We start from the raw sequence: 21,623 nt of genomic DNA on the forward strand, positions 1-21,623 counted from the left end.
ATATTTGACTTGCCGAGTTCACAAATACCAAAGTCCTTTCCTTGATCAGAGACCCCAGCATCTTGACCAAGAAGAGAGAAGGTCACCAATCGCCTAGATATAGTAAACATTTCATCAGCAAACCCTAGGGAAAATGACAAGTTTGAAATCTCTGGCTGCTCCTTCGCATTAAATCATGTAACCACTCCAAGGAGGCAAAACAAATAGCGAAATATAAAAAAAAATAAAAAATAGAGAGAGCCATGCATAAAAGTCCACCCCTCCATTCCCACGACGACAACCCTCCAAACGATAAATTACAAGGGGCAGCTTGGCAGCTTCGGGCTTATCGTTTAATGTCCTTGCACCGAGCGAGAACCTCTCTCGTCCTTCCAAGCGAGCCAAACCTATCGATACGACAAGTTCTGTATCCAGCACTTGCATGTATGAGTAGATTTATCAGTGCGTGCGTTCGTGTCTGTACAGTGCCCTAGGCGCGAAGCTGAGAGTGCGGAGAGCGAGCTTTTTTTTTTACGTGGATTTGATCAAGACGGAAGTCAATGTGGAAGACGACAGGAGTGAAACGATGGGCTCGGTACCTTAAGAAAATAAAAGTCTGTGGTGTTTTAGCAGTTACTGCGCGTTGTTTGCCTAGATGCCGATTGTTTTCAGAGAAGTCAATTTTCATAACTTTAGAGTAAGATTTTCATATCCGAGAGTGTTTGGCATGTGTGTATTGGATTCATCATTGAAGGCCAAAAGAAGGGCATTTTCATATTTCTCTGTGAGCTTCTGGGCATGTTAAGGCTTAGCTCGTAGCCTCATGGGACCTTTCTTTGCTTCTAACCAGCGAAAAAACCCTGTCGTTTATAAATCACGCGAGTGAAAATTTTCTTCTAAGTGAAATTTCGCTGCACAAAGAATTTCTTTGTTCCCTTTTCTCATAGGTGAAAAGTAGTGTTTTCTTTACCATATTAGCGAAAGCATAGAAATTAAGATGTAGTTGCTGAAGCCGCTTGGGTAAAAATGTCATTGTCATCCAACTACAGTGGATAAACACCAAAGTCTTAGAAACCCTAGCTACCCAACTTTTAACCGACTTCATTGAGAGATCCTGTTCATACAATTTTTCTTTAAAATACAAATTTAAAGGAGGATCGTGTTGCTATATATGTTAGTTAGGCTATCAAGTGAAGAAAACAAACATCAATGAAATCAACGAGCGTGCAATGAATTCTCGCGCTGGCCTCAACCCCATTTGCTATTTTTCTCCATCTTTAGTGCTGTGGTAGATAGAGATTCACAAAGTCGGCCAGGCACCACCTTCGTAACATCTTTATCCATCTTTCTTACCCTGAAAAAGGAAAAGGATAGAGGAGGATAAAAAAGAGAGGACATTCGCACTTACGTCTAATCATCGCATTTGCAAGCAAAACTTGATTAACATCATGGCTCGAGAGGCATGTGTCCATATAAAACGCATGATCCCTCTGCTTTAACGAAGCAAGATGGACCAAACAACAAGGACCGCAAAAGAACCTTCTAAGTAACCCCTTTTTCCCCCAACTAATCTTTTTCCTTTTCCTTTTCGTCTCTCTCTCTCTCTCTCTCTCTCTCTCTCTATCTCTCTTGGGTGTAAAATGAGAATACAAAGAAATGAAGGGGATCCCACTCAAAAAGCCAAACAAGACAATCATTTGGTGGTCGTTTGTTTGTGTGTGCAGGTCTGGGTTTAGTGAGAAAACGGTTCTGCTTCGTTTAATCAACTTTTGAGTGCACCTAACTTTTGAAAATCACTCACCGATCCGTTCAACTTCTTTGACCATTGGCTTTAGTGCCTGACCAAACTCACATGGCAGATTAGTCCCTTTTATCCACTTTATCTTTGTTTTCTCCAAAAGAAAGTCTTGAGAAATATCGGGTTTTCCGAGGGGCAAAAAAAACAATATTCTCTTTTGACCTTTTCTTTTTCGGGTTCGTAGGGGACCGGATTAAATAAAGCTCGGAACATATACTACAATCATGAACTTTGTAGCGTGATGGCGATTCATGCCTAGGGGGCGGTGGGACCGATTCGCAGTTGATGATGATGTGGAGTTTAATGTCTTTGTGATTGATAGTTGTGATAAAGATTTGGTCCTTGACTTAGTCAAGCATTGAAAAGAAAAAAGAACGAGGCAAGTGCGCGGAGATTTGGGAGTTGAAATGAAACGCTCAAGCCTAATTTTACTTCAATGAGACACAAACTAATTAGGGTATTTTACCAAAAAAAATAATAATTAGGGTAGTATTTGACTTAGTGAACATTATGGGTTTTTCCATATTGGCATGTTTAAGTTAAATTTGATCATTTGTGTGTTTGAATAGGTGTTTATATATGCATCGAAAGGGGGATTAAGCAAAAGATTGAGAATCTGAGATTCTGAAGTGGAAGTGAGGTGAAAAATGATGGAATCAAAGAGAAATTTTGTTTAGCTTTCATTTGAGGGGGAGACAATAGCTATATGAGCTATTTAAATACAACTCATGAAAAATAAGGAGAATTACATTTTTTTATAGGGTAATAACTAATGTAATTGATTGCCTTTTCTTTTCGACTTGATAAATTAAGAGTTTGAGTGCAGATCCTGCAACTTGGAGGCCCATAAAAACATCCCGTTAGCTCCATAAACCAGTTAAGTTCCAAATTTTAAATTGCTCTGGTGATCTTGATTTAGGGTAGCTTGTACATAGCTAATGAAATCTACAGAGTTATCCTCTGGTGCCTGACATACAATCTATTATGCTATGATTGACCATACCAACTCTAAGGTCTCATGATTATTGCCACGAAATCTCGTATACTTAAGTTTGTCACATTCTGTTCGATCTCATTATCTTCTTTATATATTCTCCCTCTCTCTCCTCATTATCAATATAGTCAACAGTCCTATAGGACGTTTTCCCATTCTCTCAATGAAGGAGGGTAAGGGGACCTTCCTATAAGTCTTCCCCTATAATATGCAATATGCATAGCATGACTCTATATTCATTGTTTTTGGGTTTGTTCAGCCATCTAAAAGTAATGAGTAGGTGGTATTAGGAATTGAATGTCTAGTGCATTATGACTTGTTTATTACGCAAAATAATTTGGACATTTAAACTTTATCCATCTCATCATCATGGAGTAATTAACGCTCATTGCTGCAAAAGACCAAATGCACTGACCCGATCTTCCCAAGCACTCTATTGTGAAATCGTGAACATGGAGGTGAAGAAAGCTTAATCTCATCTTATCTAAAGACCCATGTTAAGATCGAATTATCTTTGTTTATACACAATTAATTTGCCTGCACTTGCACATGTCATGGTCATAAGGTTTTTGTGACCAATGGATGATACATGATCGAAGAAGACCTCCCAAGTTCACCTAAGATTTCCACTAGAGCTTCCAGAATTTTCTTAGGGGTGGGCGAGATGGTAATTGCACCGGAAATATAGAACTCTTTCTTGGCATAAATGCCTGTAGATGGCACAATCTCGCCCATCAGATTGAAAGACGATTAATGGTTGTATTAGAGGGCCACTAATATAAGAAGGGTTGCCCTCACCCTAATTGTTTTAATCCGACCATTAGGTAAACTAAGTTCCTTTTCCAACCATTAGGTAATCTAAGTTCCTTTCTCTCTTTCAAAGCTTCTCCTACTAAAACTCTCCTCTTCGAGTGAGCAAGTGAGTGAGCCATCTGATTAAGAAATCAACTTTTAATGATTGTTTGTTTGAATATTCTAGTAGTCACTTGTTGATGAACGAAGAAAGTAATGACAGTCGACTTTAAATTGTTCATAGACAAACAAGCACATGTCTTAGAAGTTACTGAAAGAACAAGTGCAACTAAGAGAGAGAAAAGTCATCTTGAGGATGGTCTACATAACTCCCAAGCAGAATTTTTCTTCATCTACGGTCGAGGTCGGCAAGCTACTCCAACTTCAGAATCTTCTCAAGGCCCTTGAGATGAATCTTTCCCAAAACTGCCAAGATGGAACTTAATTCTTTTGCAGCATCTTTCAACTAGCTAGCCATATGTCTAAACACAAATGAAGCAACCATATATTAAATGCATATCTATTTTACCGAACGTTGAAAAATTAAGAGAATACTCACATGCCATACTCATTAATATATATTTTCCTCACACTAGGGAATTTGTGATAGAATTCTTCAAGAATATCACAAGCCTCTTGCTAATACGAAAAAACAAAAATATCACCAATGTGGTATAAATATTTTCAATGAGATCTAATGCAATATATCTTACCACTCTATACGTGCATCAAAACCACCTTTTCCAATTATTGCAAATTTTGAATATCAATTTCTTCAAATTTTGTGGTAGTCATGTAGAAGAGAAGCAATAGAATTTGAGCACGAATTAACTTAAGAAGACAACACCTTAGACAAAGAAAGGAAAATAAGGCAATACCTTCGTGGCATATCGCCTAGTATAACCCTTGTGCCACATTTTTCTGCTTATTCGTTTGTGGCACAAAACTCACTTTCATGAATTTCAAGAACATAGTTGCGATCTTTGCACAACTCTAGAAATAAAATCTGCCCTCAAACATGCTCAAGGATTGCTCTGAAGCATTAAAAAAAATGCAAATGTAGCAAGAATAGAAAAACATCTTGGTTTTGATGATATTGACCACGTTCCTTGCTTTTTTGCATGACTCTTGCAACCAAAATTACATTACATTTACAGCATAGACATTAAAAGTACACATATTATAATCTTCCTAAGCACTCTAGTGTGAAATTGTGAACATGGAGGTGGAGAAAACTTCATCTCATCTTATCTAAAGACTCATGTTAAGATCAATTTATCTTTGTTTACATTTAGCTAGATGCATTATAATATTCGAACGGCAAACAAGAATTGGAATACATGGTATATTGACTTGATATGTCAAATGTCATATCAATTGACATATTCCAATCGTAAATCCTCATGTTTACTTTTTCTAGTTTAGGTGCTTTAATTTTTTGCCGGAGCTATTGACACTCTCCAACGAGGCAAGAGAAAGCCTAAATAGATCAAGCTCTACGTTATCGTTACAATCATTATTAATTTTTTTGGGAGGTAGGGAGGGTCAGCAAAGAGGTAAATTTTCACAATGCGTGCTTCCCACCTCCTCTTTTTCCCCATTTAAGTAGCCCTTATTTTCTATGCACGTCATGTGAGCTCGAGTCGATTGGTTGTTTCTACATGCAAATGCGAAAGTCAAAATGGAAGAAAAGCCAGAACAAGAAGCAGATGATGGCAGGGGTGGTTCAGATGCGAGGGTGCATGCCAGGAAAGAAAAAAGAGGAAATGCATCATGATTGGGTGCTTCTTCACGCCATTCTGCCTTGCACTTGCAGATGACACCATCATTGTGCTTTTTTCATGCCCCCCAAGAAGGAAAAATCGGGGTGCTCTGATCGGGACAAGAACCAAGGAGATGCTCCTGATTGGACGGCCCTTTTCGGCCACCGAATGCGTCCCAGACATAATTCGTTGATGCATATGTGGCATTTGACTTTAGCTTTTGGGTGCAATTGAACATTTGGTAAAGTTGAAATGTGTCAATTGGTAATGTTACGTTGTACGGATATAATAATGGGTTAATCTTCTGTACACAAGCGGTGTTAAGATTGATGTGCCGGCAAATCTTATTCTGGTAATAAAGTAAACTTAATCATGGCTATTTGTGCGGTGTCATAATCTAAATTATGAGAATTTTCAAAGTTGAAATATCAATTATAGAGCATAAAAATTAAAAGATCACATTCTTTTTAACTCGTGTTGCTGCTGTAATAGTTAAGGACATACATATACCTTTGTAATTGAATTCTTTTAGCACGAAAGTTGGTATTTTTTTATTTTCGAAATAAAATGGAAAAATGCATCATGAAGTCCTTTTGCACATTAGGTTGATTTTAAACTATAAAGTACCTTTGAAACTTATAATGTATTTTCTTTTATTAAGAAAATAAACATTCACAAAAGTGTAAAGAAAATTTAAGGGATGTATTGATGATGTTCAGATTAAATGTTCAAAAACGAAACACTAATCTAGAAAAAACTAGTTTTTTCATGAATATTTAATTAATGTGCTAGAAATGACCACGATTGACAAAAAAAAAAAAAAAAAGTCAGAAAGTGTGGTTAAGTGGACCTGCTCGTGGATGAGTTCGTACATTGTCAGCAACTAGGACATATAAAATAGTAACTAGGACATATAATTGCATTTCAATGCGCTCTGTTTCATCTTAAAACGATGAATTTTACTAGACTCTTACTTTGTTCAGACCTAGATTAGAGACATGTCGCATTCCCCGATAACAGGTTTCCATTTTTCTGGCCCAACAACTTCCGGTCGAAAGACAATTTTCTGTCCAAGACAAGGGGCGTCATTGTAAAATGGGAAAAAGTAAGGGGTGTCAAATTGATTTATCTTAAATGAAACAAGAGTTTGCGAGCAATTTATTTGTTTTTTTGGGCTTGGGTTAATAGAAAAATTGGGGAGCACCGCAGCTGAAGGCGTACGGGACGGGCTCCTTGTCCAATGATTTGCATTAAATTGTCTTATGAGCCCAAGAGCCCAATTCTTTTCACTCGTACCCAGATTCCATTTACCTACTCATAATTAATCCTCGAATCAATGTAATGGATGTTTCTGACTTCTCGGTTGAGTTAGATTATTAGTTTCGAGATTGTGATGGATTTGAACATCGAGAGAATATCGAGGTGACCTTATGTTTGTCTCTACAATGCCATGACCATTAAAAAATGTGTAAGTGGACAATATTTAGGATGCCCCATTTAAAATACTGTGTAAATTGAATTTACCTATTTTTATCGGACTTTGATTGAAGTTTATGGTCCATTGAGACCCAATGGGGGTGCGATCCTAACCTTCAAAGGCTTTGCAAAATTGGGCCATTGCGCCAGTCCAGCCTAGCAATGTGGGAAGCCCAGTTTCTAGCATGGACTGGTCCTATCGAATGGGGAGAAACCGGTCAATCATAAGCGAGAGTTTTGAAGCCCAAATGGAAAAAGTTTGACAGGATGCCTTGTGATTAATTGGACACGTTGTTCAACCTGACCCATCTAATTTGATATTCCAAAAGCTAAACCAAAGTAAGGGTTTGTTTGTCTTGACTTATATAATTTACAAATAAAGATAACATTTTTTTTGTTTTCCAACAAAATTTTGAAAAAAATTTATTTACGGATTTTAATTTTTGTTGTTGTTGTTGACTATATGCGAACTTACAAGTGAGGTGCAAGAAGCCCATAAATGAACTTGGGCCTTTGGTTCTTTCTGACCTAAGATGGCCTTTGGATCTTGCTTATCTTTTACACAGCAAGCAATCACGTGCCTTCCGATCGGATAAAATAAGGTACCTCTCGACGAAATTATCATCGGAATCTGCACGTGTCAAGCGGCCAGCGGATCGCCAGTCCCTTCTAAAGTGTTTTGCCAAAGGACTTTGGACTCCCAAGGGGTTTTGGGAAGTGGTTTCCAAACGCACCCAAAATAAGGTACCTCTTTGAACACGTGTCAAGCGGCCAGCGGATCGCCAGCAAATCGAGTTGACATTACGAAAAGGATCCTTTCGCTCGTGGACCCAGAATCTCGCCGTATCTCTGCATTAGAAATTTGCCCAGCAGAATATTCTCCATCCGGAATTCGCCGTAAACACGTCGATTCGATGTTTTTTTTTTTTTGGGTCGTTGAATCTGAAAGACGTTTCTAGCAGCAAAACGCAAAATAATTGTTTTTTTTTTTTTTTGAAGGGCTTAAACTGGTGAATCGAATGAGATAAGAAAAGTCAAATGCTGAAGAGTCAACCCAGGAAAGCAAAGAGAAGACCAGGATAAGGCAGGGGCGGAGGAGATAGCTTGCAAATGGGGAAGTGAATCCCGAGTCCCATTCGATTAATTATTTGTTACGGTCAAAGCCACGCCGCACTCCATGTTTGAAATGTGAGATTCTTCAGGGAACCGCCGACCCATCCGCAGCGCAAGCCCGTGGGATAAACCGAAACCCGCCATTCCGGATTCTGGGTATCTCTTGGTTCCACACCTTTCTCGCAATTTAAACCCGTATCCGACCAGGCGATCCGCGAAGCCGTCTTTTTTTTTTTTCCCTTGAAGAAGGGGAGCGAGAACGAGGGTCCCAGATTCCTTTGCAAAGTCCCAGGAATCTCTTCTCATCCACTTCCGGATACCCACCACCCCCTGAAGGTAAAGAACGCATCTTTACCCGTTGTTCGTAGTGTGATCGTTTGCTTTTGCCTGAAGATTTCGTGGTTGCAACTGGGTAAATGTTCTTTCTTCGTTTATGGGTTGTGCGGTTAGGTTTGTTACATCAATAGGTTGATGCCCTTTGAATTCTGCATAATTTGAGTAGCTTTGCGGGGTTTCTCTTTCTTTCTTTTTGGTTGTCTGCTTTTCTTTATTTAATTTTTGTGCCAGCTCTGTGTGAGCCTGTGGTTTCACACTCAGGGGGAGCAAGATTGGATGAACGATGATTGGAGCTTAAGTTTTAAAAATTGCTTTGATGGAGGCACGCCTCTTTTAAGTTTATTCTCAGAAGAGACACTCACGTGGGTTTTGACTTTTAGTGCAACTTCAGCAATACTATTTTGATGTAAAGACTAAGTTTTCGGGTCAACGATGCTGATGTGAGGGTATCTTACACGTAAGAGGCTCTTGTTCTCCCGGTGTGAATGAATACTAAAATGGCCTGTCGATGAAGATGATGATAACTGCACAGAAAGACCACGCGAGCTCATTATTTCCGTGTGAATGATTAGTTGTCTGTTTCATTAGGAGTTGTGGACTGTCCTCTTACATATAATAACGGTCATGATGAAGTTGGTTGTTCATTATGCGTAGCATCTGTCTGGGAGGAAGTGAGAAATGGGGACTGATGAAGCTAGATCTCCAACAAACAAGGTATGCGACCATGACAATTTGTCAAGTTACTTGTGCTTTTCAAGTAACCTTGAAGCTCGGAGTCCTTTCAAGGGAACATAAACCTCAAAACTGTCAAGCTTTACGTCTCGAATGGAGATAATTCGTCTAAACATCTCACAAACTTCTCATTTTTTCTTCTGTGATTCACCAGGGGAAGTATGTGGCGCTGGTCGTGTGTTGGCTCCTTGGGAATGGCTGCCTGGTTTCATGGAATAGTATGGTAACAATAGAAGATTATTATGTCTACTTGTTTCCGGTATTTGCTCCTAAACAGTCCTGCAATCTTTTTAATATGTTCCACTTCTCTGGACATGTTCGTAATTATTCTACTGGAATGGCTTCTCTTCAAGATTTTTATGTTTAGCGAGGCATTTGATGGATCCCAACTCCCTTTCTAAGAACTTGGTTTAAAACATCATATGACTAATCTTTAGACCAGATTTTGTTGCAACTGAGATGAACTTGGCAAAATTTTTGATTTAGCTGTGAGAGCATTTTCTCTGTGAAAATCCTGCAACTTGGCCATCTGTGTCGTCTTGTTCTCCTCGGTTGAATTTCTGCGCGATCTTTATGCTGTCCTGCCTTTCAGATAAGTTGTACTTTGGACATCATGGTCTCTCTTGTAGTGCATCAGAATTGCTCTCTGCAACTTTGGTCCGTTTTGGGCTGTGTTAAACAACTTTGGTTCCGTTGACACTAGGGTGAGGCTGTGCTAAACTGTTTTGAAGGGTTGATGTTCCAGTCCAACAAAATCGGTTCTACTTTTTTATTTTCACCGATCAATCCAATTTAATTCTCGGGTGATTTATCACACAGTTTCCTTGCAAAATTTCAAATTTCACTTTTATAATATATTTACCTTGTTTTAGCTAAAAAGACTAGGTTTCTTAGCATAGTCTAACAATGAGATTTTTTCTAACAGTAACAAAAAGATGTGTTGGTTATGTCTAAGTGGTGTATATAAATTATATATAAAAAAATTTGGTTTTGTCAGTTCCCACCTTGGAACCGGGGACTGGACCGATCGGCCACCGGTTCCAAGATTAGGAACCGGGAACCGGCCCGACCGTGGGAAACCGCCCAAAACCGGCCGGTTCGGTCCGGTGTTACAGAGAAGCGTGTGGTGATTCGACTTATGAAACTTTGTTTTTCATTTCATTTGCAGAAGTACCACCCCTCAAGAGTTCTAACTCTTGTCTACCAACCTTTTGCACTTGGAACACTTGCGATATTAGCATACAATGAGGCAAAGATCAACACTAGACGGCGAAATCTATTTGGATATCTTCTTTTCTTCATTAGCACTCTTTTGGTTCTAATTGTAAGTTGTCTATTTGAAGTTTGCTTCCGGCACACATTGGTTCATAGCTTGGTTGAACCCTCTGAATCTAATTCTAGTTTTCTTTCTCCATATTCCACGATATAGTTGGATTTAGCTACATCTGGGAAAGGAGGGATAGGAACTTTTATTGGAATATGCGCCATTAGTGGTGCTTTTGGAGTTGCAGATGCTCATGTGCAAGGTGGCATGGTGGGAGATCTTTCTTTCATGCGACCTGAATTTATTCAGGTAGGTATTCCTGGAGGGCGCTGTGCTACTTAATAAGTTGATTTGAGTCATTCCATATGACATAAGTCTTTCTTTTTGCTACCTTTTTCAGTCTTTCCTTGTTGGTTTGGCTACATCCGGTGCCTTAACTTCAGCTTTGAGGTTAATTACAAAAGCGGCGTTTGAGAATTCTAAGGATGGTCTGCGCAAAGGAGCTAGTAAGTGCAAGTTTTCATAGGAGATAGAAAGATTGAAATCTCATTTTCTGCTGTTGGTGAATGAATCATAGTTACAGGTGTAAAATTTTGTTTAAGATAATGATCTGCAACTCAAGTTGCATTTATCATTCATCGTTTCAACATTTCAAACTAGGACGCCGTCTGCATAACTTGCCCTCTGCTTTGCTCTTTAATTTACCCGGTTTTAGATAACTCCAAAAGCATTTTCTTAAGCCTTATGTTGATACTCTTAATGGAAAGAAATATTGATGGACATGTGTACATGATGTCTACCTGATTATTACACCTATCCTTTCAAGAGGTTATGGGTGATCCGGTGGTAAACTGAAATTAATGACTAAGTGGACCCTGCTTTCTACTTTAATGTGACACTGAAAAGTATTTTGCGCTTGTTTTGCTCCTCAAACACTGATTTAACTCTACTTTTTGTGTGCAGTCATGTTCTTTGCGATATCTTCATTTTTTGAGCTTCTCTGTGTTCTGCTCTATGCATTCATCTTTCCAAAACTACCAATTGTCAAATACTACCGCTCAAAGGCAGCTTCGAGGGATCTAAAACTGTGTCAGCAGACCTTGCTGCTGGCGGCGTTCAAACATTACCACACCAAGAAGTATGTCTGCTCTCATACCTGAATCAAACCTCCCACCAGGAAAAAAAAAAAAAAAAAAAGTAAAAAGTGCAGGAATAGAGAAGAACCACCTTCAATTAATGTTGAGAGTTTGTTGTAAATGCAGGCTGAGGAGGATCCAAAGCAGCTGGAACGTTTGAGCAACAAAGAGTTGCTAATCCGGAACATTGATTATGCACTTGATATGTTTTTGATCTATGTATTGACATTGTCTATTTTCCCGGGATTCTTATCTGAGGATACTGGATCCCACGGTCTGGGGGCATGGTAAGTTTCTATTTGGTCGTACTCCTGTAGTTTATGCATGTGGATACATCTAATTTATTTTTCCTATTGTATGTGTTGCTGGTCATCAGATTGTTACATTTATTTAGTGGTCTATTTACTTCTCTTTTCCTCTTTCATTGTCTAACTTAATGTGGTACACACCAGGTATGCACTTGTACTGATTGCAATGTACAACGTGTGGGATCTCATAGGGAGATTCATTCCATTAATAAAGTTTCTCAAGATGGAGTCAAGAAAAGGGCTCATGATGGTGATCCTCTCTCGTTTCCTTTTGATTCCTGCATTTTACTTCACAGCCAAATACGGGGACCAAGGCTGGATGATAATGCTCACATCATTCTTGGGGTTATCGAACGGTTACCTAACTGTTTGTGTCCTCACTGCTGCACCAAAAGGCTATAAGGTTCAGAATCAAACTCCATGTTATTGCATTGAAAAATTCAATTTCTACAGTATCAGTGGCTAACCTATATGCAATTTCGATCTGTAGGGTCCGGAACAAAATGCTTTGGGAAACCTGCTCGTGTTGTTTCTTTTAGGGGGCATATTTGCAGGAGTGACGCTTGATTGGTTGTGGCTCATAGGCAAAGGCTGGTGAAATTGATCTTGGTGAACTGCTTGCCGGAGTTATATTCTGCAATATGGCAAGTATTCATCTGACAAAGTACAATGTGGTTAGCCATCAGATCAGTTCTTGAGCATTCATTCGAACATGGCTGCTTGATTATATGTCTCGTAATTTATTTTGTACAGTCTATTTGTGTAAGCAATGAACGACAGTTCATACATCGTTTTAGTACCAAAAACTGTTGTCTTTACGAATTGTGCAGTTCTCTTTGAGCAAAACAGCGTCCTCCAGAAGTTGGTTTACTTAGTGATCCCATGATAGCAAATGGAAAATCAGTCAAGCACCGAGGCACGTCACATTAAGCCTGTGTAGATACCTTCTATTGTTTTAGGAACTAGAAACATAAATGAGGAAAATATTATGACAATATTGAAACAGACTCATTTGGACTTTGATCAAAATTAAAACTAGCATACGAGCAATGTTGTGTTTATAGTGGCAACTGTATTAGGAATCGACAAATCAAAAGTACCTTCTTATTGTTTTGAATAGATTTGGATACGCATGGAATCTAGGCTCTTATTGTTGTGCGCGATCTCCTAATCTCAGAGTTCTTAGCAGTTCTTAAGGTGTTTTGGATTTAATCTTCTTTGCATTGTAGTAACTATGAGGAAATAGAAGATGGGATACCAGAATTAAAGCGACACTCCTCTCAATACCATAAGCTTGTACTGACAACCTGTAACATGGATTATCGTACTTAATAAATGTATTATAATCTTCAGTTCATTTCACGTAATAACAAGGCTAATCCAGTGGCTTCCATATGAGGATGAAGATTCAAATTTCAAGCCACACCACTAATTTTCACTGAATGACAAACCCAATTTTCTACATTGATCCTCATCATGCTTACTCATTTTGCATACTCACCTTAGTTTGGTTATGAATTTTTGTAAATTGAGTTAAATATGAAAGTTTTTAATAATATGAAGTAGGACAAGTATGGATAAATAAATTTGCGTTGCGTGGAAATTGATCAAAATGGGTTGAGTGGCTCAATATGGATGAGACCATTTATGACCTGATCAGATCGACTTGTTGGATGAGTTTATTGATCATTACACCTATCCTTCCAAGAGGTTATGGATGATCTGATGGTAAACTGAAAGTATTGACTAAGCGGACTCTGCTTCCTACTTTCATGTGACATTGCAGAGTATTTCACGCTTGTCTCTGGGTTATGCACAGCAACTGTGTTTTATTAATTTAATATGCGCCTAAACACGATCAACAATTTAACTCTACTGTTCGGGTGCAGTTATGTTCTTTGCAATATATGCTTTTTTTGAGCTTCCGCGCTCTGCTCTGTTCATTCGTCTTTCCCAAACCACCATTTGTCAAATACTACCGCTCAAAGGCAGCTTCCAAAGGATCTTTAGCTGTGTCGGCGGACCTTGCCGCTGGCGGTGTCCAAAAATTACCTCGCCAAGAAGTATGTCTGCTCTCACACCTAAATCGAAACCACCAAAAAATAAAGAAATGGAATGGAGAAGAACCACGGGAAATTAGTGTCGAGAGTTTGTCGTAAAGGCAGGCCAAGGAGGATCCATAGCAGCTTGAATGTTAGAGCAACGTTGCACGCTCTCTTTCTTCACCGCCCCCTCGTCCGACCGCCGGAATTCGATCTGTTGTCTTCTTCAATTTTTTATTTTGGACTGCCGTCTTCTTGGTTTGCTCGGCGTGGACTTGTCAAACCCATAAATGCTGCATCAGGGCTCGAACTCTTTATTTTTAGTTCATTTTAAATTTACTGTAATTATCTCACAATAAACGCCTCTCTCCTCCCCATCTCTGCAACCGGATGCCCAATCCTCCCACCCTCTCTCACTCTTAAGAGCCAAGCACTGAGGGACTGCGCTAGCGTTCTCTTCTCTGCATGCTCTCTCTCTCTCTCTCTTCTGCCTCCGCTGCACTGCCTGTCTTGCCCCAGTCTCTCTCTCTTCGCCGCCCTTTCGACCGCTGGAATTCGATCTGCTGTCTTCTTTGTTTTTTTTTCTTGGATTTGACTGCTCTGATACCTAAATTTACCTTTTTATTTAAGATTTAAATGCATAAAAAATTAAGGATTAATTATTAAATTCTAAGAAAAATTAATTTTCACTAAATTGCATGCGTTAGCAATATTTGCAATATTAATGGTAATTATTAAAAAAAAAGTATATAAAAGAGAAAAAGAAAAAAGGGAAAGGAGACGAATTAAAGCGGGCCGGGCTCGTTTTCTCTTCCGCTTGGCCCTGGCCCAGGCGCCCTTTTCCGCTTCCTCCTTTTTCGCGCCTCGGCTGGTCCATCTCCCTTCATTTCGGCCCGGCCCCTTCATGCAGGACACGCCTCTGCAAAAATGGAAAGTACATGCCAAAAGAGGCCGAGGATCGGAAGGCTTCACGCCGGACACGCCCCCTGCAAAAAATTGAAAAGTACAAGCCAGAGGGAGAGGGTCGCAAAGCGGGCAGATGGCGGCGCGATCCGTGGGTCGGTATCAGGCCGGCCAGCAAGTTGGTGGTGGTGGCAGAAGCCATGTTCGCCTGCCGGTCGCCCTTAAAAGCGAGGGGCTCGCTCATTTGAGGTTTTGCAAGTGTCCGTGGAATGGGTACTCATGAATAGAAGGAATGAATGAGTGGTCGGTATCAAAATAACTTGAGCTAAAACGAGCCATGTCAACTTCATATGGGGTTTTGCAAGTGTCCGTGGCACTAAACTTCCTCCATTTCTCATCTTATTCTTGATGCAGGGTCGTGATCACCGGCGATCCGCGGACGATGCTTTGGACTACTTTTGAACAGTTTTGTTGCATTTTTGTGTGGCGGAAGATGGGAAGCTCCACGACAGTTGAAAAATAGTTTAACCCGAGCAAGATGAATTGCGCCCGCACATACTTGCAAAACCCCGAAGTTGACATGGTTAGCTCAAGCCATTTTGATACCAACCACTCATTCCTTCTTACCCGCTATCCACGAGTACCCATTCCATATTACTATCCATGAGAACGCGGTTTAGATTAGTCGCTCACTCTTTCGGCTCGGAGGCATGGAGGCGGTCGGCCGTGGCTCGATTTGTATGGTGCGCATCCCTCAACCGCCGTCTACGAGCCGGGTAGGGACCCTCAATTAGACGCTCGCTTCGCAAACCATTGTTACGCCCTGTTTTGGCGGAGCCGTAAAACCCGCTCGTTCCTTTTCTTTTTTTTCTTTTTTTTGTGGGTCTATAGGCGTGCAAAGTTTAGGAGAGCTGATATGGTTGTTTAGGCTTGTCTCGTGATGGTTTCTGTTGGGCCGGACTTGAGTTCAAAAGATGATCAATAACTCCCTCTCGGTCCATGCTTGCCACGTGTTTGAAGAAATGCCAGAACAAAATTCTTTAGAACTAATATCTGATTCCGAGTTGGCAAAGAGAGTACGTGAACATATGTTGTGTGGTATAGGCTCTTTGTTGATTACTGGGTATATGTTCAGTTAGATTTCAGTTCTACCGAGTCCAAATCTCTTCAATTTTTGGCTGCCTTGGCTTTGTGTTTTGGCCATATTCCTGTGAATGTCCTCTCTGTGTTCCTGACGTGGCTATGACCGCAAGTCTTGAATGGATGATGATGTAGATGGACGTTGGCAAATGCTCGTCCAGTCTGGGGATGGAGGTCCGGCGGTTGGTCATTTTGATTGATGATGAGCATGACTGACTGGGGGCTGCTGCTAACTGAATGACACGAACGTGGGTTTTGTCTGTTATTCTCTTCTCTTACTGTAAAAAAAACTTTGCGGTAGAATTTTGGTGTTTCTGAGTCGCTTTGAGCTGATCTGTTTGGCGTTTGAAGAAAATGAGGTGTCTTTTTTTAGTGTAATCAACCCCAACAACGAGTGATCTGGTTCAATTGCGCCTTTCCTTCGTCAAGTTCCAATCGAATGCTTGGTGGTTGAACTTGACGGTCCCTCCTGGGAATCGTTGCCATGCTCTGTTCCGGATTTGATGTCGCTGGTTTTGCGCTGACGGCATTTGGAAAGGGCAGACTGGAAAAGGAAGTTTTTGGCTTTGTCCTTTTGTTTTCGATGCGTAAGCTTCAGGAGGATCAAAAATCCATTTTTGGCGTTAAGCTAATGACGGTTGGGAATGCAGAGTATATCAATAACGCACCGCATCATCACGTCCTTTTCGATGGCTCTTTCTGCATTTGACCACCGCCAATCATCGAAATCCATCAAGATTTTTTTTTTTTTTTTTGGGTTACATCTCTTCGTCTCTTTTCGCTTTTGCCTTCTTACGGTCGGCTGCTGGAATCGTGAAATTAATTTCCTGGTCCTTGTTTACGGTTACTACCATAATTGTGGCATCCCAAAATTCAAGTCACCCTCTAGAGGAATTAAAGCCAATAATTAGGTAATGAAATTATCTATGGTTTATGTTTTAGCCATTAGTTTTCTTAAGGCTATGTGTTATATGCTTGTGTTCATGAATTTTTAAATTAGAACTATAGGATAAATTAATGAGAATAATCTATGCTTGGCTATGCACCTCATAAATTAAATTTCTATAAATAAAATGTTACAAGATTTTGGCCATGTGGAATTTAATAATTTAATTTTTAAAATAAAGGATAAAAAATTGGGAAAATTTGATTTTATTTAGGTTGGGCCTTAGGCCCAATAGATTGAGCTCTTAATGGGCCAAGATGGCCGGCCCATTAAGGCCCAGAGAAGTGTGACCGTCGACCAAGGGGGAGGAGAGTGGCCGGCCTAAGCCCAAGCCCAAGCCCAAGCCCAAGCCCCAAAGCCCATCTTGCATGTGTTGTGACAAGTGGCAAGAGGAGATGGCATGCATTGGTCAATTGGGGAGGCAAGCTAATGATGAGGTTTAGGGAAATAAAGAGAAAGAGAGAGAGAGGGGTGGCCGGTTGTTTGGCCAAGAGAGAAAGGGGAGAGAGAGAGAGAACCGTGCGAGAGAGAGGGAGAGAGTGTGGCCGAGAGAGGAGAAGCCGAGAGGGAAAGGAAGGAGTCGCCGCCCGCTCGTCCACCTTGTGCCACCCGTTCGCCGCCGTGTGCTGTCGTTCGTTCGGTCTAGAGGCAAGTTGGGAATCCACTTTCTACTCTTGCACTAATGTCTTGCATGTATGGTCGGAATCTAGGACATTTGGAGGCATGGGAGTGAAGCTAGTGTGGTTTGTTCTTGAGTTGCATGCTGTTTTCGCATGAACCGTTTGAGCCAGAATCTTGTGAGAGCTTGCATGCATGTTTTGAGTTCTATTTTGACTTTTATCTCTTCATGAAAGTTGTAGCTAACATCTTAAAATATAACATATTAAAATTTGGTGCAAAATTATGGATATTTAATGGGTCAAATCTCATCCTACGGAAATGCTAGATCTGGAATGTTTTCGCATGAACCGCCTGAGTCAGAATCTTGTGAGAGCTTGCATGCATGTTTTGAGTTCGATTTTGACTTTGATCTCTTCATGAAAGTTGTATCTAACATCTTAAAATATAACATAATAAAATTTGGTACAAAATGATGGAGATTTGAGGGGTCAAACTCTCATCCTACGGAGACACCAGATCTGGAACGATTTCACTGACCTTTCGGTGGATTTGTGGTTGCATGTTGATTTTTACTAAGAATCTATTTTCGACTTATTCACGAAAATTGTATAGAACATCTTGAAGTTTAACATACTCAAATTTGAAGCAAAATGAACACGTACAACCTAGTAAATCGACTTACTCTTGAAGACGGTAAATCTGGAGACATGGTACAGGACACCCGAGACTTCATGGACCCATATGATGACTATACTCTGGATATTTGACTTAGATCCCTTCATGAAAATTGTAGAGAACATCTTGATGTAAAACATATCCAAATTTTAGAGGAAAATAAGAAGTATAAGTGGGTAAAAACTCAGTATTTCGGAGAACCATGCACTGGACGTTTCGGTGTTAGATCCAGAAGCTTCGTGTGACTGTAGAAAATAATCTAAAAGAATTTGGCTTAGAAGTATTCATGAAAAATCTACCTTAGTGTCTTGTCTATAACCTGGTAAAATTTCATAATTTTCGAAGGTCGTTTCGATATTTTAATCAAATTATTTTGGAAACTGTGCATTCTGTTTTTATCCGAAATTACATGCTGTATTTGTGTGAATTATAATTTTGTGTGGAATTTGATTGGCCTTGTGTTTTCAAGAAATTATTACCCTATTGTCTTGTCTATCATTAGCCTTAATTTCATGATTTTTGAGAATTATATAGATATTAAATTTTAAATATTTTCAAAAATGATACAAGCTAGAATTTAAATAAATTTCAAAAAAAAAAAAAAAAAGAGAAAAAAAAGAGGGCATGATAAATGGACTATTTTAAATTGTATGAATTCCATGAACTTTATCTTTATGGATGATTGTACCTTGATGCATGTATGATGATGACTGATAATGCATGTATAGATTGAATGATGAAAGTGATTTTATTTGCCATTGCATCATGTGCCATGCTAAGTGAGACCTAAATTGGTAAATGTGGACAATGATAAATGAAGAAACTATTATGGCGGATGATAATGCTCTGGGAGTATCAGGATGCCCGGAATGGTTGAGTGCCGGAAGCCTCGGAGGTCTTTGCTCGAGGGGATGCCTCGTGATGCCAGTTGGGATGCGAGATGCCCGGAAAGTGGGGGTGCCGGATGCCCGGTGGCCTTGAATGGCTGAATGCCGGAGGTTTTTCTCGCGATGCCAGGATGGAGTGCGAGTGTAAAGTATGAGATGAAATTGATGATCTTGAGAAATGGTGATGTGGTGATCGAATTGAAAGTTAAAAGTGGAAATTGAATCATGCATACATGACATGATATGATGATGATCACCTATGGCATGATGATATGATATGATGATGATCACTTATGGAATGATGATATGATGATGATCACCTATGGCATGATGATATGCATGTATGATATGATGATGCCATGATGACGATAACATGTGTATGATAGGATGATGTCATGATGATGGTGATATATGATATGATATGATGATGATATGTCTAGGACATAATGATGATGGCATATGTATGATATGATGACGACCTATAATATGATGATACATGTGTATGACATGTTGATGATAACCTATGACATGACGACATGTATGTGTTATGATTGTGATGAAGATGTATGATGGTATATGCATGGCTTCAAGGTAAGCACGCATGGATGCATGAATGGCATGAGCGATGATGTGATTGTATTGTATGATGCATTGAGTGGTTATTGGATTCTTTTACCTGCTGAGTGGTTGTACTCATCCCTTCGGGGACCAATATTTCAGATTAGCAGTATGCCGCTCCCTACTGTCACGCGGGGTGTATTTTACGGCCTACCTTCGGATGTAGAGGTCAAGTGTGAGGAGTTTGACTGTCCTTCTGTTCCTGGTCTTACGTATATTCGAGTGCGCTATTTAGTTATGTACGATGTGGGCTTGGCTGGGGGCCTTGTTGTCCAGGAGTTCATATCCGTCCATGTTCGACGCAATGGAGTGATGCGTGGGATCTTTGCGCCGCCACCGCTGATGCCTTGGGATGGGTGTGAGGGCCCGTGCGTGTCAAGTAGGAGCTGAAACTTTTTGGGATGGTTAGCCGACACTAGCGATGGGGGATCTTGCACGTGAGTTGTAGTGGGTCGACGGTTTCTTTTTGGGGTTTTAGGCCGAGTATGGCTGAGCTCTGGCATTTCTTTTGATGTGCCGACTCAAGGAAACCCATCTTGAAAATATGTAAATAAAGTATCATGGCTGTCTTCTATTATGATGTTTAGTGGTGTGCAATTGTATCATGGTTGTTGGAGGGAGAGATGGCGATATTATATTTTGCTTCCGCTAATGAGTCGCGCTGGGACCGTTTTAAAAAAAAAAAAAAGGTAGCGCTTTGACACCCCGAACCCCCTTAGGGTCGCCACAGGCACCTGACGTTACACCTAATGGAACACTAGCTACACCTCTTAGAAGAAGCGTCGTAAAACATAGACATTTTTTTTTTTTGAAAACAGTCCCAGCGCGACTCATTAACGGAAGCAAAATATAATATCGCCATCTCTCCCTCCAACAACCATGATACAATTGCACACCACTAAACATCATAATAAAAGACAGCCATGACACTTTATTTACATATTTTCAAGATGGGTTTCCTTGGGTCGGTATATTAAAAGAAAGGCCAGAGTTCAGCCATACTCGGCCTAAAACCCCAAAAAGAAACAGTCGACCCACTACAACTCACGTGCAAGATCCCCCATCGCTAGTGTCGGCTAACCATCCCAAAAAGTTTCAGCTCCTACTTGACACGCACGGGCCCTCACACCCATCCCGGTGCATCAGGCGATGGCGGCGGCAGCATCCCACGCATTGCTCTGTTGCATCGAACATGGACGAATATGAACTCCTGGATAACAGGGCCCCCAGCCAGGCCCACATCGTACATAACTAAACAGCGCACTCGAATATACGTAAGACCAAGAACAGAAGGACAGTCAAACTCCTCGCACTCGACCTCTACATCCGAAGCGTAGGCCGTAAAATACACCCCGCGTGACAGCAGGGAGCGGCATACTGCTAATATGAAATGTTGGTCCCTGAAGGGATGAGTACAACTACTCAACAGGTAAAAGAATTCAATAACCACTCAATACATCATACAATACAATCACATCATCGTACATGCCATTCATGCATCCATGCGTGCTTACCTTGAAGCCATGCATATACCATCATACATCTTCATCACAATCATAACACATACATGTCGTCATGTCATAGGTTATCATCAACATGTCATACACATGTATCATCATATTATAGGTCGCCATCATATCATACATATGTCATCATCATTATGTCCTAGACATATATCATCATCATATCATATCATATATCATCCTATCATCATCATGACATATCATCCTATCACCATCATCACATCCTATCATACACATGTCATCGTCATCGTCATGCCATAGGTGATCATCATCATATCATATCATGCATATCATCATTCCATAAGTGATCATCATCATATCATATCATCATGCCACAGGTGATCATCATCATATCATGTCATGTATGCATTATTTAATTTCCACTTTTAACTTTCAATTCGATCACAACATCACCCTTTCTCAAGATCATCAATTTCATTTCATACTTTACACTCGCACTCCATTCTGGCATCGCGAGAAAAACCTCCGGCATTCAGCCATTCAAGGCCACCGGGCATCCGGCACCCCCACTTTCCGGGCATCTCGCATCCCAACTGGCATCACGAGGCATCCCCTC

General features: G+C 40.3%; 1 protein-coding gene across 1 annotated transcript; it reads left to right on the plus strand.

Annotated features, from left to right (window-relative positions):
• The first annotated feature begins 7,896 nt into the window (after positions 1–7,896).
• LOC104424835 (equilibrative nucleotide transporter 3) lies at positions 7,897–12,552 on the plus strand. The gene is given in 11 exon segments (XM_018865914.2): positions 7,897–8,251; positions 8,906–8,965; positions 9,138–9,242; positions 10,152–10,307; positions 10,413–10,556; positions 10,648–10,753; positions 11,211–11,315; positions 11,318–11,385; positions 11,510–11,670; positions 11,836–12,094; positions 12,182–12,552. Coding segments are annotated over 10 exon segments (1,248 nt in total). The 5' UTR covers positions 7,897–8,251; positions 8,906–8,929; the 3' UTR covers positions 12,290–12,552.
• Positions 12,553–21,623: the final 9,071 nt, after the last annotated feature.

The sequence above is a fragment of the Eucalyptus grandis genome, chromosome 11, assembly GCF_016545825.1.
Source record: "Eucalyptus grandis isolate ANBG69807.140 chromosome 11, ASM1654582v1, whole genome shotgun sequence".
In the NCBI taxonomy this organism is placed as follows: domain Eukaryota; kingdom Viridiplantae; phylum Streptophyta; class Magnoliopsida; order Myrtales; family Myrtaceae; genus Eucalyptus; species Eucalyptus grandis.